Below are 25,488 nucleotides of genomic sequence, written 5' to 3' on the forward strand. Positions count from 1 at the left end.
TGTTAACCACAGGTCAGCAGTTTGGATGAACTAGCTGCTTGAAAGGAGAAAGGTGAGGCTTTCTGCTCTCCTCAAGGTTTACAGCCCTGCAAACCCCCCAGGGAAGCAGTTCTGTCCTGTCTGATAGGGTTACTGTGAGTCAGAATCAGCTTTTGATGACAGTGGGTTTGGGTTTGGTGTAAAACTTCTTATATAGGTTTTAAAATGGATTGAAGAGTTGACACGGCTGTCCATCATCTCAACAAAGGTAACCTCAGTATCTTTTATTTTTAAGTTTTGTCTTTCAGCAAAAACAAGATTGACTAATAATTAGTTACTGATACTAATGAAACTGGTAATGATATACCGATGCCCTGTTTTACTCCCTTGGCTGTATGTGTATATGGCTCTAGGTCAATCCAGTTGCTGATGAGTTGATGTCAACTCACGGCGACCCGGTGTGACAGAACAGAGCTGCCCCATCGGATTTCCAGGAGCAGGTCTCCAGGTCTTCGTCCTCTTGAGCCCCTGGAAGTGTTTAGCAGCCAAGAATTTAACTGTTGCTTCTTAATTTCTTGTTACCAATCAGTTAATGATGCCTAATCCATTATGAATCACCAGACTAAAAATAGTTTGTTAAAGTTACCAATCTTATCTCCTGTATAATGTTTTGTTAATGTGATACTGAAAGCAGTACTGCCTTTAATTTACATAATTTTGATTAGTTCAATTTTATTCATGTATTACTTGATTTTATCCTTATAGGCCAAGCAGGTATTAGATCCATAAGACAATACAAATGAGGAAGCCAAATCCCAAGAAGTAATAGTTTTCTTAGTAACAGAGTCTGCAAATCAGCAGAGCTTGGCTTAGCTCTACCATGTGAGCTTTCCTCTTCTCTAATATATGAATGTGTGTGAATCAGCATTTAATTATGATGTTGGCCAAGGATAAGAGCAAACTGTCTTAGAATAAGTGTAGCCAGAATGCCCCTTCGAAGCAAGGGTGGTGAGACTTCATCTCACGCCCTTGGGACGTAGTGTTAGGTTGGGTTAACTAGAGAAACAAATTCAGTGACATATGTTTAAGAAAAGAGCTTTATGTCAAGTAGTGGTTGTAGATCAAGAAAGAGTCCCAACCCAGTCCAACTCAAGTCCACCAGTCCCTCTTTCACGGAGCCACATGCAATGATGCAGAACGTAGGAAGATCACAGGTCCGTGGGTACAGGGTCTTGTGGATCCAAGGTTGGTGGAATCATGGCAGGACTCCAGCAGCTCTCCGCGGCAGTGGCAGAGTACCAGCAGGGAGGAAGGCAAGTAAAGCAGGAGAGAGAGAGAGAGAGAGAGAGAGAGAGAGAGAGAGAGAGAGAGAGAGAGAGAGAGAGAGAGAGAGAGAGAGAGAGAGAGAGAGAGAGAGAGAAAGAACACACACGTCCCAGGGTCTTCCTTAAAAGAAGCTCCATATTGTGACCTGCTTGAAAGGTTGGATTCCACTCCTACACTTTTATACATCTTCAAGTTGACTATTATATAACTACCACAGACATATTATTAGGAGAGACCAGTCTCTGGAGAAGGACATCATGCTTGATAACTAGAGGGGTAGCAAAAAAGAGGGAGACCCTCAACAAGATGGATCGACACATTGGCTATAACAGTTGCTTCAAACATGAAAACAATTGTGAGGACGCTCAAGACCAGTGTTTAATTTGGTTACTGTGAGTTCGAACTGATTGGTTGGCACCTAACAACTATGTGTGTGTGTGTGTGTGTGTGTGTGTGTGTGTACATACATATATGAGTTTAGACTGCTTAAAAGTTATCATAATTGATTATATAAGCAATGGTAATTTTTATGGTTATCCTCGCCTCCTACCTACACAAATATGGATTGTTTTAAAACACTGATCCTTAACACAACTCTTCTTGCTTATGGAAACTTTTTAGTAAGGAGACATATTTATATTGTAACCATACACATAGATATTTAAATAAACTATTCACACATTAAATATTGATGGTTATTTTTTATAGCTTTGGAATGAGCAAATTGTTTTCTAGATACTCACTATTGGCACCTGATAAAATTAAAGCTTATTCATCAATGGCATATATCCATTTGAATGCACGTATTCTCTATTTCTATGTATGCCTATGAATTTCATTACCTCTGCTTGCTTTGATCAAATATTGTTTCTTACCTTTGTGCTACCTTTTTTTAATTTTTAATCTTAAATATTAAAGTTTAAAGATAAGCATGTGAATCTTTCAGTGTTAGGGTTCCTGGGTTATTGGACACAGAATCTTCCTGAGTTAAGGAGGAAATAGGGTTAGAGGTAGGAACGAACAAATGTTCATTTATGATTAAGAAGTGTGAGTGGAAGAAAGGAAGGTGGAAGATGTCTAGAGTCCTGGACATGATGCTACCTTTTAGTGATGGAGGAAGAACCGGTGGCCTGGATGTTGAGTAAAGAGGAATAACCGCAAACTAATGAAATGAAGAAGAGAAAAGTATTAGTTTAATGTGAAGTTGAATATTTATTAAATACTGAACTCTTATAGACTTACCTCATTAATTAAATAATTGTGGGAAGACTTCAGTGAAGTTACGTGCATTACCATTATTTTTATGCTAAACTTTAACAGTTTTACATCAATGAATGAATGAATGCTCAGAATTGAATATAAAACCAGATTTTGACTTAAAAAATTTATTTTATTGGGGGCTCATAGAACTCTTATCACAATCCATACATATACACCCATTGTGACAAGCACATTTGTACATTTGTTACTATCATCCTCAAAATATTTTCTTTCTACTTGTGCCCTTGGTATCAGCTCCTCATTTTTTTCTTCTCCTTCACCAGCCTGTGATAATTTATAAATTATTATTTTTTTCATATCTTACACTGTCCAATGTCTACCTTCACCCACTTTTTGTTGTCTGTCCCCAGGGAGGGGGTTACATGTAGATCATTGTGATTGGTTCCCCCTTTCTTCCCCACCTTCCCCTTCCCCTCCTGGTATCACTACTTTCATTATTGGTCCTGAGGGGGTTCATCTGTCCTGAGTTCTCTTGTGTTCCCAGCTCTTACTTGTACCAGTGTATTTCCTCTGGTCTAGCCGGATTTTTAAGGTAGAATTGGGATCATGACAATAGGGGTGGCAGTAGGGGTGGGGAAGCATTCAAGAACTTGAGGAAAGTTGTATGTTTCATTGTTGCTACACTGCACCCTGACTGGCTCTTTTCCTCCATGAACCCTTCTGTAAGGGGGTATCCATCCAGTTGCCTACAGATGGCTTTGGGTCTCCACTACCCATTCCTCCTCATTCACATTGATAAGATTATTTCTTCTGGGTCTTTGATGCCTGATACTTGATCCTATCTACATCTGATCATCACACAGGCTGGTGTGCTTCTTCCATGTGAGCTTTGTTGCTTCTGAGCTAGATGGCAGCTTGTTAACCTTCAAGCTGTTAAGACCCCCCAGGTGCTACTATATCTTGATAACTGGGCACCATCAGCTCTCTTGACCATATTTGTTTGTGCACCTGCTTTGTTTTCAGTGATCATGACAGGAAAGTGAGCATCATGGAATGCCAGGTTAATAGAACAGAATGTTCTTGCATTGAGGGAGTACTTGAGTGGAGGCCCAATGTCCATCTGCTACCTTATTGCTAAACCTATAAATATATGTACATAGATCTAGCTCCCCATTGTCATATATAAATACATTTACATATGTACAAGCCTGCAATTAGACCTCTATAAATGCCCTTTGCCTCCTAGTTCTTTCCTCTATTTCCTTTTACTTTCCTCTTGTCCCATTATCATGTTCAGCCTTCATTTGGGTTTCAGTTCCCAAATGTAATTCCTCTCGGTTACATTGCCCATGATCAAGCCCAACCAGGCCTCCTACACTCTCCTTGCCATTGATTTTAGATCGCTTGTTGTTCCCTTTCCCCTGGGTGTGTTACCCCCGCCCTTTCCTTTCCCCCACCTCCCCTTCTCCCATGTTCCCCCCCCCAAACTGTTGGTCCCGTTCTTTTCTCCTCCAGATTATTTATCCTGCCTATTTTATCTAGATAGACATGCATATATAAAAACATGCACAAAAACAAGACAAAGCCAAACAAAGCAACAAAACAAAACAACAACAAGAAGCAATGACCAAAAAAAGAAAAACCTATAAATAGTTAAGGTCTCTTTGCTGACTAGTATATCTGATGGGCTGCCAAGCCCTGGCCCCAGAGTATTTTTGGTTTTCGCTGGGGACTTCGTTGCTCTGTTCCCCTTGCTGTTCTGTTGCACACCCTTAGTGTTTTGCTTCGGTTTGGTGGGGTCAGATCGGGTCCATTTCCCATACTGTGTTGTCTCCGGTGATGCTGTGGGTCAGTGAGGGATGTCGTGTCTAGTGGCGGGGCTGGACCTATGGTCCTCTCTGTGCATTGGCTGCTCTGAGCAGGAATATCATTCTCAGGGTTTGGTGGACCAGGATGTGCTCCACTCTCTCTTCCTCCCCCTTCGTTTGCTCCTGTGTGCTCTGATCAGACATGTCCTCTCCCTGAGCTGTAGCTTCAGTGCTGTCCTCTGAAGTGAATTCTTCTGGTGGGAGTGGAGGCTGTCCATGTAGTTGGGATTGGGGCCTGCCCCATAAACCTCTTAGACATTCATGTGAGTGTCTATGAATCTGTTTCTCTAGTCTACCCAGACTAACACAGAGAGCCACATTGTTTTTAATATGTAATACCAAAATTCATGGTTATCAGTAATTGTAAATCTGTCAGTTTCACCATACTTACGTGTTTTGTGTTATTTCTCTTGTTGTTAGATGTCATTGAGTTGGTTCTGACCCATAGTGACCTTATGCACAACAGAACGAAACCCTGCCCAATCCTGTGCCATCCTCAGCATGCTCTCATGCTTGAACTTGTTGCAGCCATGGTGTCAGTCTGTCTCCTTGCGGACCCTCCTCTTTCTCACTGCCCCTCCACTTTACCTAACACGATGTCCTTCTCCAGGGACTGCTCTCTCCTCACAAGTTGTGTTATTTCTAACTTTTCTTAATTGATATACAAATGTCTTCACTGCTTACTTTCAGATTCCTCTGAATATTTCATAAGGGTGCTGTCTACGTGCTTTACCTTTAAGCCAATCCCATTGTGATACTTAACATTTCCCACGTGTTCCTTCATTATATTGTTCACTTACTACTTTTTACCTTTGCCTGTTTGGTTTTTGAAGAGTTTTAAAATGAGTTTATTCAGGATCCTAATACAATGAAGACTGTAGGCCTTTATAATCCGCAGTATTATTTTGGCTAGTTAATTGTGCATTCTTTTTTGGTTATGCTATATTTTATACCTGTTTCTATCCAGTAAACTCTTAACTCATCATGATCCCATAGGACAGAGTGGGACTGCCCCATGGGGTTGCCAAGGTTGTAATTTTTCTGAAAGCAGTCTGTCTTTCTGCCAACCAGTGGCTGGAGGGTTTCAACTTCGCAGCCAAGCACTTAACCATGGTGGCACCTGGGCTTCTCTTACTATATTTTATACATGAAATGATGTTATTAGTCACATGTAGTGATCTTTTTTTCTTGGAAGTCTAGCCTTTCCGGAGTGTGAGAAAAGGTTGAATAAGAATTTGGATTCTTACCATTGTAAAGGACTGAAGGAATCCACAGCTCTTGTCTCTCAGTGTACAAAAATGCAGAGGGAAATTATGGCTTATCCAACTTTACACAGTGAGTTGGTGCTAGAGTTGAGACCAGAGACCGATGACTTTCCTAAGACTTCTTTTTTTTTACTTTTTCTTCTTTTTCCCTAAGACTCTTCTTCTTTTTTAAAAATCATTTTACTGGGGACTCGTACAACTCTTATCACAATCCATCCATCCATCCATTGTGTCAAGCACATTTGTACATTTGTTACCATCATCATTCTTAAAACATTTGCTTTGTACTTGAGCCCTTGATATTAGCTCCTCATTTCCTCCCTCTCCCACCATTCTTCCCTCATGAACCTTGATAATCATTTATACTTTTTAAAAATTTATAATTTATCAAATTATGTGCTTTGTAGAGGTTTACCTCTAATTTTAGTACTGTTAGCAACTACATGGAAAAAATATATAATTTTGTGTTCATTTATATATAAACTTTTAGAACCACTCTGAGACTTTAAAGTATTGCTGCCTTAACATAAAAATGATCAGATTTTGATTACTATTTTGCCTGACAGGAAGCCTGCAGACCTGCAGAACTTGGCTCCAGGGACCCACCCACCATTTATAACTTTCAACAATGAAGTCAAAACGGATGTAAATAAGATTGAGGAATTTCTTGAAGAAGTCTTATGCCCTCCTAAGTGAGTATGAAACAAATATTGACCCTTACAGACCTGTCTCTTGATGGTTCTTATATTTTCACTGTATTTATTAGCTATGGCCAGGATATAAATCACCTTTGGAGGTTATTTATAGTTAATGCTACATTACATAGATGTCAAAATTGGCTTTCAGCTGGACCAGTAAACCATACTGGCTAAGCTGTGTGGTAAAAGCAGGTTTGGGGATGTGGGAGGTGGCTTAAGAGAAAGTGATTTTGGGACCTAGAGGTCCCAAACTGAGATCAAAGTACAGGCAGAAGAAGAGGTCTTGGTTTCCATCCGTCTCTTTTGCTCCATATGAGAAGAGCAAACCCATAGCTCTATCTTACATGTTGCTTACAAGCTTTTCAGACCCCAGGTGTTATTCACCAAGGTTGGATATAGAATGTTACTTTTGTTTTGCCGGTTGACTGACTTGCCTCTGAAATGATGGTCTCTGATTTTTGGACCCAGTAAACGAATCCTGCAAGTGGTTTGGATGTTTCTAGGAAGCCTCTCTAACTGTGCCCCTTACAGTGTCATTTTCTTAACGTTTTCATGCTATCTTCTAGAAGCTTATCCTGTGCCTTCATTCCTGTCTTCCTCAGAGCCATACACTTCTTTTATCTTTACCTTCCAGAAGTGTAAAGCCTTCCACCCCCAGGAGGTCATATGTCCAGACCAGCATTAATACAACTCTATCTTGACCTTCCACCAGGATATGTATGTAACTAGAATAATAATAATTTTTTTAGAATACTAATAAATTAAAACAGATCTTTATAAAATAAAACTTGAGACTTCATATATGAGGGGATTTATCCACACCCCCCCCAAATAAACCCAGAATTTCCAGCCCCAAAGTTATGTATTTAAATTTTTTTTCAAAGCAATGTATTCCCTTTCAAAGTATGCTCCCTTACACTTAGTACATTTAACAAATCTGAGATTCGATTCTTGTAAACATTTTTCAAATTCATCTGTTGGATGGCTGACAGCACCTCCTTGTTTTTTTCTTCACCTCTTTTACATCTTCAAATCACTTGTCCATTCATATCCCCCTTTATTCGTGAAAACAAAAAGCAGTCACAGGGAGCAAGATCAGATGAATAAAGTGTGCAGGCAAGAGAGGCATGCTGTTTTTTTGCACCCCCCACAAAAGAAACCCCCCCAAAACCAACACAGGCCCATTGAGATGGCTACTGAGCAGGTGTATTGTTGTGGTGGCAAAACCAGTCCCTGATGCTACAAATCAGGCCTTTTTGGTCACACATCCTTACACATTGTTTTCAGAACCTCTAAATAGAAAGCTTGATTAATAGTCTGACCTGGTGGGAAGAACGCTAAATGCACTATCCCCCCCTCACATAAAAAAACAATTGAGCATCGGTTTTGGGGGATACCCCCTTGTATGTTGGTAAGAACTATTATGATCCAGCATTCAACTTAGTGGAAGTAAGTTTTCTGAAATGTCCTCGATTCCTTTTTATTCTGTTTGTCAACTTGAGGGAAGTTCTATAGTTTCTTTTGCCTTGTCCCCAAACATTAATTGAAAGTGATTTGCTCCTGTAACCATAGATAATATGGACATTTTCCCATATTCTCTTCTAGACTTCATCAAGAATTGTTATTTTTCCTTGTTATTTCTCAGAAGGAATAGACATTGAAAGAATAGAGCTGATATCAAGTTATTCTGGTTTCTTGGTATCCAGTGCTCTATAAGACAACAGCATTTGTATTGGACTTTATGAACATTTTCATTTTGCTTTTTGTATGTAGAAATTCTGACACTAACATTTTTGTGTGGGCATATTTATAAAGATACTATCACCAGAGATAGGCATTTCTTCCAGTTTAGATTAAGCCTTCCCCACTTCTCATTTCATTGGGTTAGGCTTTCATAAAAGAGGTCTAGGATTTCCAGAAACTTTGAACTTGCCGCCACCAAGTCAGTGCTGCTCACTCAGATGGACCCCAGGTGGGTTTCCAGTCTCTAACTGTTTATGGACAGGAGACAGCCTAGGCTTTCTCCTGAGGATCCCAGCCCGACCCGTAGCCATTGCACCTGGGAATTTTGCTGTAATCAGTACAAAACTGGAGGCTACTTCAAGCCTAGAGGGTGATTGAGAAGGCGGCAAAGTGGGGCAGAGGCAGTTGTCAAAAATGAATCCTATGGAAAAGTAGGTGAGGTACGATATACTCGAGTATAAGTCGAGTTTTTCATGACATTTTTAATGCAGTTTTTGTGCTAAAATTACTTGTTTCAGCTAATATTCGGGTCGGCTTACACTCACGTATATACGGTATATTAACTTCTAACAATTTTTTTGGTTTATATACATTAAAAATACATGTTTGGGTTGGGCGTGCGAGCACCCATCAGTGAACTGCTGATCGAGCTAGAGGATGAGTGGGGACACGACTGGGGCATTCCATTCCTTTCCCTTGGCACGCAGGGCTCCTTTCCCTGCGCCACTACTGCGGACCCCTCATACTCGTAGGTAGGTGAGGAGAAAAAGCAGCAGTGTGGGCAGGTTTGGAAAACTGACTCCAGTGTTTCTGAGAATGTGTTTTTTGGCATTTGATGGTCTCAAGAACAGTGCGTAAGCACTTCCTAATGAAATCATATAAATATAGATAAATTTAGGCAGCTGTCTACTTAAAAGCTCTTTTTAATAGAACAGTGGTTCTCAACCTTCCTAATGCCATGAACCTTTAATACATTTCCTCATGTAGTAGTGACCCCTCCAACCATAAAATTATTTTTGTTGCTACTACATAACTATAATTTTGCTCCTGTTACGAATCGGGCGACCCCTGTGAGGGTCTTTTAGCCCCCAAAGGGGTCGCGACCCACAGGTTGAGAACTGCTGAGTTAGAGACTAATGAAAAACTTTAGTCAAAGAATTTTGTTGGTCTATCTAACTAATAAAGATTTTAAAGTGAAATTTCTTTCTTATCCTTTGGAAAAAATATATCTGGATTTTTTTCTACCCCAAACCCTTGAAACTTGGATTTTTAATTGCAGTAGGCAACCATAGATGCTTAACTTACTCATAAACTAAGAGAAGGAAGCTAATTAATTTTGTAGGAGAGTGCTGTATAGTGTTAAGCTTTTTAAAAGAAATGTAGACACCTAAGCTGAGTTTCAGAAACTGACCACCTCTAAGGATAATTCAATAGGCAGTATCCCATGGAGCTACCGCCACTGAGTCAATCCTGACTGTGTGTGACTTTTCGTACAGGGATTCTAAGACTGCAGTCCTTTTCAGGAACGTACAGCCTCATCCTTCTCCCTTTGAGTGGCCGGTGGGTTTAACCAGGTCTCCTTAGATGCAGTTTAATCAGCTGTTATTCTTAGATTAATGTGAGAGAGGGGGAAATGTTTTGAGATTTTGCCTAAACAAAAAAAGCAGTTCTTGCCTAGTATATTTTCAATTGTCTGTCTGTGCTGTAATGGTGTATAAGGGACCTAGCAGAATCTGGATGCTCACGTCCATTCTGTTGTTGGGCTTGGCCTTTTATGAATGCTGTACCCTTTTTTGTTACGTTACAATGAATTATCACAACAATTGAATTACTCCTTGATCATACTGTTTGCTAAAACTAATACTAATGGATGAATTACTAAAATATGGTGTTTAGGGTGATCCATAAAAAGTTGGCAGCTTACTTTGGGCCCATTGGTCCGGAATTTGGGATTCATCTTTTAGAAAGAATCTACTCTCTAATAGAAAAGAAACATTGGACAAAGGGAAAGGAAACCTGAGTTTTACTTTTGTCATTTTTAAATGTTGAGTGACTTGGAATCCAAGTATGTAAGCTGTTTTTGGCACATAATTTCTCTTTAGGCAGATTGAGGTTCACAATGAGTAGTCTTGCAGCTATATTGTTTGCATTGAATTAATAGTATGGCTTTGATAATTTTTCTGGGTGAAGGAGAATAGACGTGTTTAACTGTAGAGACTGGTGTTTTTAAAGAGTTCTAATTGCATGCAAAAGGGCATGCTAATAGCTCTTCCTCCTTGCCTGTTGACAAAATATCGCCAGTTGGAATCTCATGTGTAGTACGTTTCTGTATGCTCATCATTACACCCTAGCACTTAGTGGTACAATGGCTCTTACATAGTAGATATTCTATGAGGACAAAGAATGCCTGAGTAAATGGTGAATATATAAACAGTGCATAATTCAAGCCTGCCTTCCTAGAAGTTATTTTGAGATTCACGAGGTTTACTTTATTAGAACAAGTAGGTACAGCTAAATGTTGGTTAGGGAAAAGAAGCATAATTTCGGAAACTTGGCTAGAGAAAAGACATAGACTTATTGGAGAGGTACTTGAGTTCCTGGCACTATTTTTAGTTTGGACTGAGTCGATGAATGTGCTGTATTGTAAGTGGAGGAAACGTTTCAACCGGACGCTGATTTGGTTGTTTTTCTAGTTGAAGGGGAAACCCAAGGATGCTGGCCCTGGAATAACTGCCATTACTGCTCCTCCTTTACAGCCTCTCTTCAGTGTCCGTGGCCAGTTTTCAGACGTGGTATCTCTTCCTGAACTGTACATCGTAAACAGAAGAAATATCACAAAGGGACATAAAAATTAATTTCAAACTTCTGCTTGCAACTGAACTAAACTTCTTTTCTAAAAATACCTCGCCTCCATTTTTAATTTAAACCATTGTGGCAAGAGAGCGCCTCCTAAAAATACACGTAAATCAAGATAACTAGTTCAATGTGAGACTCTTTCCAAAGCCTTACTGTCTCCAAGCACATTTTCCAGTGAAACTTTGCAGACCCCTCCTAGCTAATCAGTCCTGCCTGAAGTGTTGCTGAGACCCGGAATTACTCCAGTTCTGATTCACTAGACCTGAAGTAGACTCTGCCTGGAAAGAGTGGAGAGTAGAGTTTTTTCATATGTATTTCCCAACTTAAGGAAGACATATATTTATTCAAAAATCATGTTTAGCACTGAATATATGTGTTGTGGATTTTTTAAAGTTGCTGTTGCCAAAGGCGCTCATGCAGCACAGTGACTAGTGCTCGGCTTGTAACCAACAACAGTGGTGGTGTGAGCCCACCTCCACTCTGTCTATGGGCAGAAGATGCGATGAGGGTTAATTAGAGCCAAACTCTACGGGTCATTCTCTGTCCTGCAAGGTTGCTCTGACTAACTTCAAAACCCACACGTCACCTGTGGTTACTTTACTGGACAGTACTGGTAGAAGACTGTGCCCGAATTGCAGAACATTCTCTCGGACAGGCTGCTCTAACATTCCAAAGTGCATGTGGCTTGGCAAGAGCTGCAGAACAACCAACCCTCCCCCCGGGATTCTAATTTATATACTGGTGGTAGAGTGCAGGTGCCTTGGTTGCCAAGAACGTTAATACGTGAATAAAAGGTCCACAGAGCTTTATTTTCTAGGGGGGTAAGGGGACACATCTTAAAAATGTCATAGAAAACAGATGATGGCATTTCTTAGGATAGTAAACTGTTAAAAGGTGTCTAGTAACTGCTAGCCCATAGTTTATTGATAAATTTTATGTTAATGCATCTTTGGAGAAATTTGTAATCTTTTGTCACTTTTTCTATTTAGATACTTAAAGCTTTCACCAAAACACCCAGAATCAAACACTGCTGGGATGGACATCTTTGCCAAGTTCTCTGCATATATCAAAAATTCAAGACCAGAGGCAAATGAAGGTAATGGAGAGATTTACAAATTGAATTCCCACTGCAAAAAACCAACCAACACACACACACACATTTATTTATAGACTACTGCTTTGAAATTCAATCATTCCCATGAATCTTAAAAACTGGTCCTGAAACTTGGTCAAATATTTGATGGCGCACAGGGATGAGTCCCACAGCCCATAGCATAGAGAAAGTGAGCGCTTCACACAACGCTTACTGGATAAATTGTTGTCATATCCTTTTGAGGAATTACCGTGATGCTTCAAATAATTAATTTAACTGTGCAAAGAATTAATGGTGCATCAAACTAATGGATTGTATGGCTGCGACGATGCAGAGTAGATTGGTCTAGCTTAAAGAAACTATTACTAAGACTTCTTTATTATGGGCTGTCAACACCCTAATGTCAGTCAGCATATAAGACTGATTTTGTTGTTGTTATTCTTCTGGATGACCGTTATCTACTTGATATTTTTGCTAACACCACAATTTGAATGCATCAGCAACTCTTTGGTTTTCCTTTTTCATTGCTCAGCTTTTGCCTGCAGATGAGACCATTGAAAAGACTGTGGCCTGCATCAGACACATCTTAGTTATCACGGTGCCATCTTCTCTTTTTAAAATCTTTAAAGAGGGCTGTTGCAGCGGATTTGCCCAGTTCTGTGTGTTGTGTGATTTCCTGACAGCTGCTACCATGGTCGTTGACTGTGATCAAACTGGAGTGAAAACCTTCATCATTTCATTATTTTTCGTGATGTGATCTGTTCAGTTCTGAGGGTTTTGTGTGTGTTTGCTAACCACTCCTAAAAGCAGTTCTTGGAGTTGTTTTAAGTTCTTCCAAATCTTTCTTCATTGTGCTAACTAAAATTTTAGTTGAAAGTGGCATTTTCATGGTATGAATCACTTAGGTGGTTGTATTAGTCCGGGTGGACTTGAGAAACACTCGTATGTGTAAGAAAAGAGCTTTAGATAAAAGAGCAATTGTATATTGAGAAATCATCCCAGCCCAGTCCCGATCAAGTCCACAAGTCTGATATTAGCCCATATGTCCTATACCACTCTATAAATTCCTCTTCAGATTCACATGCGATGATGCTGAATGCAGGAAGATCACAGGCCAGTGGGTGGAAAGTCTTGTGGATCCAGTGGTGGTGGAAGCATCTTAGCACAGGTGTGGGTCTCCACAAGGCTTCTCCAGCTCTAGGGTTCTGGCTCCATCAGCTCCATCTGGCTTGTCATCAGTAATGTGAAGCAGAGAGAGAGTGTGTGTGTGTCCCGCCTCCAGAGAAGAAGATAGAAGTTCCTAGAATCCTCAGGAGAAGGCCATGCCCACACAGAGGCCTCACTGGTTATGACCTGATAGGCTAGGCCCTTCGCTGAAGTTGACAGGACATTATGAAACTGCCACAGTAGTACAGATGGGATTTTCTTTCTTATTAAAAGACATTCTCTTATTATTTCATTTACTGAACTTAGAGAGTGAGGTGAGGTCTCTTTAACCGAGAGCCCATGTAATGTAATAAACTGTCTGACTTCCTTTGGTTATTTCCCTTTCCCTCTCTTTGGGATGCTCAGTATTATTAACTCTGGAAAGCTGTATAGAGAACACCAGAGTTTACATAAGAGTAGCAGTAACCCAAATACCTAGCTCCAAAAACCATTTTTTTTAACTCAGCTTGTTAGTCTGTTTGGTGTTTTGGGTGGGGTTAACTTGAGTAGAAGTCTGTGGCAGCAGATGATCAAGAATATCAAAGGGGAAAACTCTCAGTGCTGGTTAAGGACTGAGTATCTTTTAGAAAATTAAAGCACCTGCTAATTTATTTGTGCTATCTCAGAAGGCAGATTTCCAAACTAACTTTTTTGATTCTTAAATTAAAAAATTATGGTACTTTGTATAATTTAGTATTGAGTTTTCCTTGTCCTTCTTTTGCATGCTTTCTGGGGCAATAATCAATGCATGAAATGTTTTTCTGTGGTGGAGATGGTGGTGGGGGGGGCCTTCACATGCAGGCCTGGCTTACATTAAGTGAAGTCACGTGGTTTAGGAACGTCCTTGGTGTGGGAGCAATTTCTCCTAGCAGTTGGCTCCCTCAACAGCCCCCTTAATGGTTTTGCCCCAGCCATTTATCCATTAAATAAGCAGTTACTTGAGGGCTCTCCTTCCCACAGACAATGTCTTCTCTGTGCTACCCTTCTTCATATAGGCCGACAGCTCTTTTCATAAAACTATCCTTTTGTACCCAAATCTTCTGGATGCATAGTACTTTGATTGATTAAAGTCATAATGTTTTTATTTCTCCCTGTGACTTGGCAGCTGGAGGGCAGCTGAATGTCTTCTGACACTTAGTGGAAGGAGAGAGGAAGAAAATGTGTTGTTTAAAAAAAAATGCCTTTAGAAACTAGGGTTTGGTGGAGAGGAAATAGGGGAGAAAATGACTCATTGAAGTAATTTTGTGTTCTATTTTTTCCTATCAGTTTGATACCATCTTAAGTAGCCACCTACGCTTGCAGTCCTCAGAATGCTATAGCCGAAGAGACACAAACAATATAATGGATTACATAGTGTATAATTTAAAAGATTTTATATTAAGTTACCTATTGGTAAATAATTCCAGTTACCAAGCAACTTCCCCCACTGGGACCTGTCGTCGGCATGAGGCCTTAGGAAATAATGTCTGGAGCTTCATGGGACTCCCTGCTCTATGTTTGTTGCCTGCTTTGAAATTAATTGCTTTTTATAAGCCTGGGAAATTAGTGATCTGCCTTTTTGTCCCCGAAATACTCACCCAACAACGAACACTGTACAGAGATAGATTTATCATTTTGTGCGGCAGCTCAGAGAGGGCCGGCCTTCGCTTTAGTAGCCTGTATTAGGTATTTTATTTGGATCCTTTTAAGCCCCAATTCTAAAGGTATTAGGTGCCTGGATGCTTTAGTTTGGGGCCAGTGAAACAAAAGGACCATGTTTACACTGGGTACAAAGTAAACAAACAAGATTTGACAAACGAGATAAGAAGGAAGATGGACAAAAAGAAAAAATATATGGATTGTGATAAGAATTGTACGAGCCCCCAATAAAATTGTTTTTAAAAAAAGAGAGAGAAAATAAATGAGGATTCTTTGTGTAAGTTGTCCAAACAGATAGGGAGTAAGAGTTAATGTAATCTTTGAAATATTAAAGAATGAATGGTTTTGGCTTTTATAGGATGCTTTTAATATGACTTAAGAGCTAATTTTTTTTCAGTTTTATCATTGTATTAATTTATGCTATTTATTAGGCCCACATCTACAACTAATATACAATTAAGTGCTCTTGGTATGTATGATATTCTGAAGAAATGAATTAACAGTGGTGATGAGATGTGCCAGTACATCTGAGGCATCTTTTACCACATCAAATTCTTGTTTTTAAATGAAGGCAGTAACTCTTGGGGGGCCTGTTTTTAGTTCCTTTTTATTTAAGATCTAAGAAAAACTCTGGAATTATAGGATGTTTGATTATTATATAGTCGCTATAAAACTACACTGTATTTCATTTAATAGGCATTAAGTACCCATTACCGTGGCCCATTTACAACTGATTTTAATCTAGACATTAAAAATAGTTTGTGTAAGGTCACCCTTATTAAAACTAGTTTTATTTTTATTGTTTTAAATACTTTTATTGGAGGCTCTTAGAAAGCTAGTTTTAAAATACAGTGTTACCCATGTAAATCATCATAATTCTTAAAAGATCTTTGTCATCCTCGTTGTGAATTGTATTTTTTTAACAACAGATATCCTCTTTGTTACGCGCCTTTTGATTTTAACTTTATACCTTGAAATGATAAATTATAGAGGAATGCATGCTTATTTAAAATGTTTTAAAAAATCAAGAAGTTTAATAAAATGCTGTCCTTCCTTAAACCTATTTATTATATGAGAAGGCTTCAAAAAGTTGGTGAAAAATAGAATGAAAAGATAATTTCCTCACAACCTTTTTGAAACCCCCTTGTGCAACCTGTTCTCTAATAGTTTAATATGGAGCTTTTTATAATAAAATTTGCATTTAATATATATTTATGTATGTTTTAACATTTTGCACTTGGCTTCCCCTTCCCTTACTTAGTAGCCGAAATCCTTCCATATCAAAATATAGACATATATATATATATACTTTAAAAATGCTTTTTAATATTCTGTAATAAGATTTTTTAAAAATAAAAAATTCCCTGGATAGACATCTAAATTGATTCTTAGACATGAAATAGGCCACAAAGTACTTGTACTGGACATTGTGCTCTGTTATGCCATATTCAGAAGTCTTTGCCAGTTTATATTTTCATTCCAGGAAAAGTATTCATTTCTCCACACCTTCCAATGCAGATGTGGCATATATGTGTGTGTGTGTGTGTGTATGTATGTATGTATGTATGTATGTGTATATACACACACACAGACACAGCTTCTGTTGCAATTTCCCTTTTTCTTTTGGAGAAGAGCCTCTGAAAATAATATTTCTAGTTAATGACAAAATAGTGCTACTTTCATGGCCTTCTACTGCCGTCTAGTGGTGAATTTGGACACCTTATGTTAGCCAACTTCAGAATCCTCTATAATGGTTTGTCTTCAAAACATTCTGATTATTGAGTGGTGTTCTTTAGTACCTCTAAGCTCTACTGGGCATCGCTTCTTTCATTTGTTTTGTTGACCATCCCTTATGTTGGTATCAAATGAATGCAGTAATTTTGTTTTCATTAACATGCTCTTTACTCAGATATTCCTTGATGCTATAGAAATATCCCTAACATTCTAGTCCGGTACAGAAGAGAAGCCAACCTCATTGCAAATATTGTTAAGGACAACATTATAGAAAGAACAGAAATTGAAATGTTTTTCTTGATTTTAGTCTGTGCCTTAAATCTACGATTGTAAACATTGTATGTTATATAAACATTTATAAATATAGAATCTTTTGTTTTTGTATTGATTACGATAGAAAATTAATTTGGGAAGAGGTGTATTTCAGAGTACGCTGTATCTCTCGGATATAATTTGAGATGTTTATTTCAGTGTTTTAATTCAAGCAAGCGTATTTCCTTTGTAGACCATGATCACATTCATTATAATCTGTTTAAACAGGGTTTTAGGCTTTTTATTCCATAGTTACTACTTTGATAGGACACATATTGAATACTTAAGTTTTTCTTTAATAATCCTGAGATTCTGCTGTCTCTTTTCCCCCTTTTGATGTTGAAGTGCTGCCATGACAAGTTTTCAAAAACATCTTGAAATTACTAGTCTAGTTATTTCCTGCAGTGCATTCTGTTCTTAAAATATAAACTTTGCATTTCAACTAACTGCATAATGAACAACTTGCATGTGATTTATAAAAGGCTGTCTCTATTGCCTTTGTATTTTTGATCTTTCATTGTTAATAGCCTGATTCCTTCTCAATTCTCCAATTCCATTTGAGAACTCCTAACTCATCAACTCTGCCTTTTTGGGTTCCATCAATCCCTTCTACTTATGTGCTTTCTCTAAGAAATAAACCAGCTTGTTTCTGGTTATGGGCCAGGAACCTGTTCTAATAAATAAAGCAGGCAGTCCTTTGACCTCATCATCTATGCTTGAAGTCATACATCCCTATTGACATGATAATTACTTAAGATGAAAAATATTACCAATTTTCTTTGTTTTTGAAAGGTGTCTTAGTGCAAGGAATTCGTGGGTGTGTTTGTGTGGCTGACAAATTCTGAGTTTGTACGGCGGTCTAGTGGGCTGAGAACTTTAAGACAGAAGCTGAAGACGCTGTAGTCTTCAGGCAGAATTGCTGTCTACTTTTAAGACCTTTCACCGCCAGTCAAATGCCAGTTTGCCATTCTGTGGTGGCTTGCATGTTGAGGTGCTAGAAGCTAGTTATGCCACCAGTATTTCAAATTCCAGGAAAGCACACGAGTTTCAGTGGAGGTTCCAGACAAGGTAAAAGGACCCCGTGATCTACTTCGGGGGGAAGAGCCAAAACAAAACACACACCCCTTATGTCTAACATGGGAGTCGCGTCTGCTGCAGAGGAGCCCCAGAGGTGGCATGGTGCTCAAAATCCAACTGGGAGGAGCTGCCTCACGGCTTTCATTAGCCAATGTGAAACCACTCAGAATCAGAAGGAACCGCGGCTTACCTTCAGTAGTAATTAGAGCTTGGAATGTATGAATGTAGGAAATAATGAAAAATTGAAGTTATCAAAAATGAACTGGAATACTTTCACTTCAAATACATATGAAATCGGGGATAAAGAAAAGGGGGAATGATGCATTTGCATTCGAATGCTGGCAAAGAATGTTGAATAACCTTGAGCTGCCAGAAGAATACATTCGTCTCACTAACTTTGGTTCTGCTCCTTTACTGTCTGGATTATACCAACCAGAACATTTGAGCAACCCGAGCATCTTAATCTGTGTGGCTTAAGGGACCCCAAAGCAGCATTGTAAACGGAGCCACTTTAACCCTCTCTCTTGAAACATTTTCCCTTTGCTCTTCTTGGCTTCCTGTGAATTAAGAAATAACATAGAAACCCCAACCATAAACTCTTTGACTAAAAAATTTTCCTTTTAGGTTTTTTTGCTTGGGAGTTTCTTAGTACTTCTGCAATGTGCTGATAACAGTCGTTGGGCTAAATCTAACTATCCCTGGTGTGTAGATATTAGCAAGTTTTTACTGAGACCATCATCTGAGCTCTTGTGTTTGTTTATATGTTTACCTGACGCAGTTTGTCTCAGTCCCTGCTCCTCCAACTTTAACCCCTAAGGAAACCTGTGGGTCGTACGCGACCCCTTTGGGAGTTGAGCGATCCTTTCACAGGGGTTGCCTGTTTCATAACAGTAGCAAAATTAGAGTTATGAAGTCGCGATGAGAGTAATATGTGGTTGGGGTCGCCACAGCATGAGGAGCTGTGTGAAAGGGTGGCGGAGAAGCTGTTTGACTCACCTGGAGCCGGAGCCCCTAGAGTTAGAATGCGCGTCCACAGCTAGTTTTGAAGGAAACAATAATGCTTTCTTCCACGCTGAGGTTGTGGCTTTCCCTGCTGACAGCATTCTCCTCTTTCTCGCAGCGTTGGAGAGGGGGCTTTTGAAAACACTGCAGAAACTGGACGAGTATCTGAATTCTCCCCTCCCTGATGAAATTGATGAGAACAGTATGGAGGACATTAAGTTTTCTACACGTAAATTTCTGGACGGCGACGAAATGACATTAGCTGATTGCAATTTGCTGCCCAAACTGCACATTGTCAAGGTAGGCTTGTTGGATGTGGTGTCAAATTGCCATTAAAGTTAATATTCTATTCACCAACACAACACTTCATTTGCATTTAAAACTTCTCTAGGCATCTGATAATTGACTTGTTCTTAGGTGCTGTTAAGTCTATATTCTCACAGAGTAGAGCTGCCCATAGGCTTTTCTTGGCTGTCATCTTTTTGGAAGCAGACTGCCAGGTCTTTACTACAGAGCCCTGGGTGAGTTTGAACAGCCGACTTCTGCTTCCAGTGAAGTGCCAGACTCATGATACTTGCCTAGGAACTCCTAAGCTTACAACTTAATGGTACTTACACAAGAATTGAAACACCTTAGGGTTAATTAAGTCTTATAAATTAATGTATATGGAGAGGAATTCTTTTCCATGGCTGCATAAAAATCCAAAGATGTTAACAAGGAACCTGACTTAAATTGCTGTATTTTGTTCTGGCCCCCCCCGCCCTTTTCTACTAAAGACAAAAAAATTATTATGTGAGATTGTGGTAGTCACATTGCTAAGTAGAACAATAATGAATACTAATTATACCATATGGGTTATGGTAGGAAAGACAGGTGGAAAATCATCTATGTGTTTGAAAAGTATTTATCTTGGGATTGCGCTTGGCTGCTTGGCTGCATGTTCGAGGGAGGCTTTTGTGCCATCGCACTTCTGAGACCCTGGGGTGGCTTGCAACCCAGTCATTGTTCCGGCCTGTCAGGGAAGCCAGCCCCTAACACGTCTGGTAGGCGCAATTGTACAGCGATAATAAGTAAAGATCATAGTAAAGTTATAGAGAGCATGAGAGATAGAAGAGAAATATTGAAATAAATGGAGTTAGACACAATCCATAGTAGCATGCTCACCTCAGCCTCGCTTGGTGGTCCACGTGGAGGAAGAGAGATAATCTTAAATGCTAGCCCATTATTTTAGCTACTCTGGGGACATGCAAGCCCCTAATTACAGGTGAGGACCTACGTCACAGGAAGGGGTTGCACTCTAGGTTATACAGCAGTGAAGGGGGTGATCTAGGGTCATACACGCAATAGGAAGGAGAGGAGGGATTTGGGGTATGCATGTGACAAGATGGGTGGATCCTAGATTTAGGAGGGCAGCTTAACTTTGACCTGTTCTCTGGATCTCCAGTGGAACCATTATCAGTAGGGTGCAAACCCCACTTATAGGAATCAAATAGTTGACTACAGGTGTCCATTGTCCTTAATAGCAGGGAGTGAGGCCCACTGCAGTCTGGCAACTGATCATCCTCAGGGAGGATGCCTGTGAGCATCTCCCCCCTCAAGCCTCTACTTGAATGAAAGCAGCAACCTCCTGTCCAATTAGAAGCCATTCTTTCAATGATTTCTAGAATGAATCATTTGCTCTAAAATTACAGGTCTGTCTGATCTATAAGAGATGGGAAATGAATCTGTTAACAGTTGATTTCTTTCTATTTCAGGTGGTGGCCAAAAAATATCGCAACTTTGATATTCCCAAAGCAATGACCGGCATCTGGAGATACTTAACCAATGCTTATAGTCGAGATGAGTTCACCAATACTTGTCCCAGTGATAAGGAAGTTGAAATCGCATATAGTGATGTAGCCAAAAGACTTACCAAGTAAAGCAGCACTTCTGGAGAGATGTCTTCACATTTTCCCTTAACAGAATATGCTTTCCTGACAGACCGCTCGCTCCTTTCCCTATCAATAGAAACTCTTTGCATGAACATGCAGTTATTATTCAAAATTAGGATAGAAAGGATAGACAAGGTATAGTAGCTGTCTTAAAACATACACTCCTAAGCAGTATTATTTTGAAATTCCCTGGACCTGCCTACCTTCCCTACCCATAGCCTCCTGTCCTCTAATTCGGCAACACTCCATCACACACCCTGCAGTGCAGAGGGAGTTTGCCAGCTCCCCGGAGCCCTTACTATTATGTCCACTCACTGTGTATAGACGGCAGGACTTCTGAGGTGCAATGTCTAACTGTTGAATTAGCAGCCATGACTTCATCAGTCAGCCCCCAAACTGGTGCATAATGCATGGTACAAGGAGTATTTATGTATTTTTGGAATTTTATAATATTTAGTAAGAGTATGTGTAAGGATTGCTACTGTATCAGAAATCATCTGTTTCAATTGCATCTCTCCTGGATATGTACTAAAGACTCACCACCAGAGAAGAAGTCCTTTATAGAAAGTCACTACAGGTTTTGCTATTTTACTTTGTAGATGAGTTTTGTTTGACTTTTGCCTGAAAGCATCTATCCATTATACTATTTTTAACACCTGACACAATGTATAAGCTAAATGTCCTCAAGATCTTGTATTTAAGCATTTTTCCCTTCCAGGAGAAGCCGAAAGGCACTGGACATGTCCCGTCTAAATCTGTGGAGTGGCCTCTGTATTTGCCCAGTGCCGTGCATTTGGACTGGCAGTGCTTTTCCCACGTTGCTTTCATTGTGAGAGTTCCTTCTTAGGTAAACGTAGACCTTTGCCACTTAGTGATCGTTTGAGCATTCTAGAGAAGCACACTTAGTTGATTTAACTACAGCAGTGCAGGGATCGCCATGTGAAAGGAGCGGCCCTAAGGAAGAGATCGCGGGTAGGCTTGTCAAAATGTCCAGTCATACTTGGCTCCTAAAGCAACCATTGACGGTAAGTCAGTCAAGCAGAATGCCTCACCCTTCTGGTACCACAGAGATCACCCTTGTCTCCTGGGAGACTAGAGTCAATTGTAGCTGTGAAGAGTCACCATCATCTTCTCTGATGATGCCTAATCTCAGTCAGTGCATGTCAGTGAGTCCGACTGCTTACAGCTTTGTTGAGGCCTAGCACTCTGTGTGCTTTTGTTTGTTTACACCGGAAGTCCCGGGCCCAGGATGCTCTGTGTTCTAATAGGGGAGGTCGACATGGATGATACGTATTTATTCATTTTTACTTTTCAGTGGATTTTCTAAAGTACAATTTCAAAGACTGGTTGTCTCTGTAATATATATTTTGGTAAATTTTTATACCTAACTTGTCTTAAGAAGTACTATTTCTCATAGGATGCCTTTGGAAATGTTAAGTATATTGCTTTAAAATGGCAAAGCCTTCCTCATTTTATATGCTGACATAGAGTAAGCACTGGCTTCGTAGAGACAGCCTGACTTTGAGACAAGCATGCAGCATCTCCCCCGCGCCCCAAAGAGCTAGGGCTAGACAGGTCAGAGAAGCCCCACACTGGGTCTGAGCAGTCCAGGCAGATCCCTTTTTCTGTTTCTTTGGAACTCCTTATTGCTGGTCAAAAGTTCTGTCTCCCATCTCTCAGTAATTAAATATCGGAGAGTAATTTGTCTGGTTTCAGGAAGAAGTGTTGTCCAGTTTGTCAAGCAGTCTAAGGAAATTACATTTTAGTAGTTTCAGTGCATGTGAGAATGTTCTATTTGTCCCAGCAGCATTCAGGTGACTGGAAACCTTGTTGCCTTATAATATTAGAGATTCAAAAGAGGGCTGTATGTTCTTTCTAGTGAATAGTGGACTGTCCAAAGGAGAGGGCAAATGGTGGAAAGTGTGACATTCCTGAAATATAGCGATGAGATCACATGATAAGAAACACAGTTGTGACGTGGTTTTTACGTCAGACCTCTGTTCACTCATGGTTTTCAAAGTATCCAGTGAGTACATGCTGTCTCTCTGGAGCTTCCAGGGAGGCATTGGTGGCAGTTGTCACACTTAACTGGTCTGTATGCTTGTGACCAAGGCGGAATTATTTTTAGAAAGACAGGTTATATCACATTATCAGGGAAGAGAGTCAAATAGAGATTGGCACATGGACAGAATCTGGGGGAAGGATGATCCGGCAACTTCCTCTTATGTCATTATATATTTGTGGGAAGGTCAAAGCATACAACCTTGGAAGATTTGGGACATAAAAGTTCATAGCTGTGCATGTCACGGAGGGGTTGGCATAATGGAGCCCATCAGACAGCCTTCTACAACTAAGTAACCAAGTCAGTGACTCCTTCAGGTATTTGAACCCCACTTATCCCCTTCTGTGAGGACACGAATGGAGACCCCATTCTCTAAGGAAAGCTCTACTGTTTTATTTGATGTAATTCCCCCTTTTGATGTCAGTGAAAAATTGTATACAGTTCTGTTATCTTCTCTTCCTAGTACTGTTATCTTGTGATAGAATTGAAATAAGATCTCATTTCGTGGTAATTTTGGCTTTCATGATTTGTCCTTAAATCCTTGTATATAACGAAGACATTTCTCACATTTATTCTTACACCACAGTGATAAATATTAGAATTTAGGCATTTTTACTTCTGTTGAGTTTCAATCTCTCTCGAGTTGCATGTGGATAGATAGCTGTTATTTTTGTGCACTAAAACAACAAAACCCGTTAGAAAATGCTACAAAGTAAAGATGAGGGGAGACAATGTTTTTTCAGGCACCTTTTTGATACACATTGCATTAGAGTTATTTAACCAGTTTCTTACACAGATTTTAATCAGTGTTTAATTTAAAGTATGGGAAGCATTTCATTAATGCGATATGGACTCTTTCTATTCCACTCTTTTAAATGATCAAGGTCTTTTAAATGATCAAGGTTGGAACCACCAAAATTATATTTTTATCATGGGGAAAAATTTTAATTTTCAAGCCATAATGTTGAACCGGGATTGTTCTCTTTAGAATTATTTAAAAGGCAAATGAAAACTTACAGCACATGCTTTCCTTTCCCTCTCTCTGGAACATCATGCACCAGTATATTGGTGGCAGCTATTGTATTAAAAAAAATAAAGTATATTTTCACTATCATAAAGGGTTCTTTTTTTCCTCTCTTCATGAAAATAAATAACAACTTGGAGTCAAAGTGTTTTATTTGAGACTAACCTTCCCACTCCCCATGCAACTGAAAGATTTCGCATTTATTAGAGAAAACAAGATCATCTCAGTAGTAGGTACAGATAAAGAATTTGATAAAAACTCACAATGCTTTCTTAGCAAAATAGGAGCAGAGGTTTAAAAAAATTAACCTACATATAGATGTGTACAAGAATCAAATGTCATACATGAAGATGAAACATACAGAAAATCAAATGTCATACATGAAGATGAAACATACAGAAAACTTCAAGATAATCTACAGACCTTTAGAAATAATTCTGCTGGACACAAGATTGAGGGCCAAACTCCCTATCTTACTCCATACTAATGTCAACAGGCATGACAATATGGAGACATTGGTAACTCCTGGGGTATGAGAAGGGAGTGAGATTGTTGCTGTGTACTTGATTGAGCCATTACAATTCATAGTGAGCATGTCTGTTTAAAAAGATGTTTACAGAAAATGTAACAAAGAATGTGCCAGTTCTTAAGAGAATATGGAGACCCTACAGAAAGTCTACTCGATGGATAGGTATACTGTTACTATGTTAATGGATCTAGAACTCCAAAGGCATGTGCATTTCACTTGTCACAAATAATTTATAAATTCAATATATTTTCCAACAAACTCCAAAGGAGTTTTAAAAGAGAGAATCTACAGGTTGATATGGAAAGAATTATACCCCAAATACCTATGAATATTTGGGGCTGGGGAGAAAGAAAACTCCCCTGATCAGATATCAAGACTTCTTAACTTCCCTGGCAGTCTAATTACGTCATTAATTTTGTACTCAAAGTTGTACGTTGTTTTGCATAAAAACTCTCTTTTACACTTGCAGTTTTGAATTTCCCGCCCAGTTCTGCGATCACAGCTGAGGACACTGCTGGACCGGGGAGCAGATAAGGGAGTTCTCTGCAGTGTAATCCCGAGTGTGGCTGGGGTTACCACCTCTGAGAGTTAACATTTACCCTGAGCCACACTCGTGATTACTGCCAAGGAGGTTAAAAGCTTTAAATAATTGATGCATAGGATATAGTGGTCACAGCCATAGAACATTTGCTGAAAAGGCTGGATTTGAACATCAAAGTATTTAAGTTCCAGAGGATTCTGGAAGCAATGAGGACTAGAGAAGTTAGAATCTAGGCGAACAGCAAAGCCATTTCCTTCCATGAACACATTGGCTAATTTTCAGCCCATGTTGAGGCTTGGGGTTGGTCCATGCATAAGGTAAGGGCTTTCCTTGAGAAAATTAAGGCTTGATTATAGAGCACACTGGTAATTTGAGACAACCCA

General features: G+C 39.5%; 1 protein-coding gene across 1 annotated transcript in view; it reads left to right on the plus strand.

Annotated features, from left to right (window-relative positions):
- CLIC4 (chloride intracellular channel 4) overlaps positions 1 to 24,129 on the plus strand; it is an 86,827-nt gene extending 62,698 nt beyond the window's left edge. Inside the window, exons 3-6 of the mRNA XM_075552587.1 lie at positions 6,226 to 6,351; positions 11,946 to 12,052; positions 19,137 to 19,318; positions 20,773 to 24,129. Coding sequence (XP_075408702.1) covers positions 6,226 to 6,351; positions 11,946 to 12,052; positions 19,137 to 19,318; positions 20,773 to 20,937 — 580 coding nt within the window. The 3' untranslated portion in view covers positions 20,938 to 24,129. The remainder of the gene's footprint in view (positions 1 to 6,225; positions 6,352 to 11,945; positions 12,053 to 19,136; positions 19,319 to 20,772) is intronic.
- Positions 24,130 to 25,488: the final 1,359 nt, after the last annotated feature.

This window comes from Tenrec ecaudatus, chromosome 1, assembly GCF_050624435.1.
Source record: "Tenrec ecaudatus isolate mTenEca1 chromosome 1, mTenEca1.hap1, whole genome shotgun sequence".
Taxonomy (NCBI): domain Eukaryota; kingdom Metazoa; phylum Chordata; class Mammalia; order Afrosoricida; family Tenrecidae; genus Tenrec; species Tenrec ecaudatus.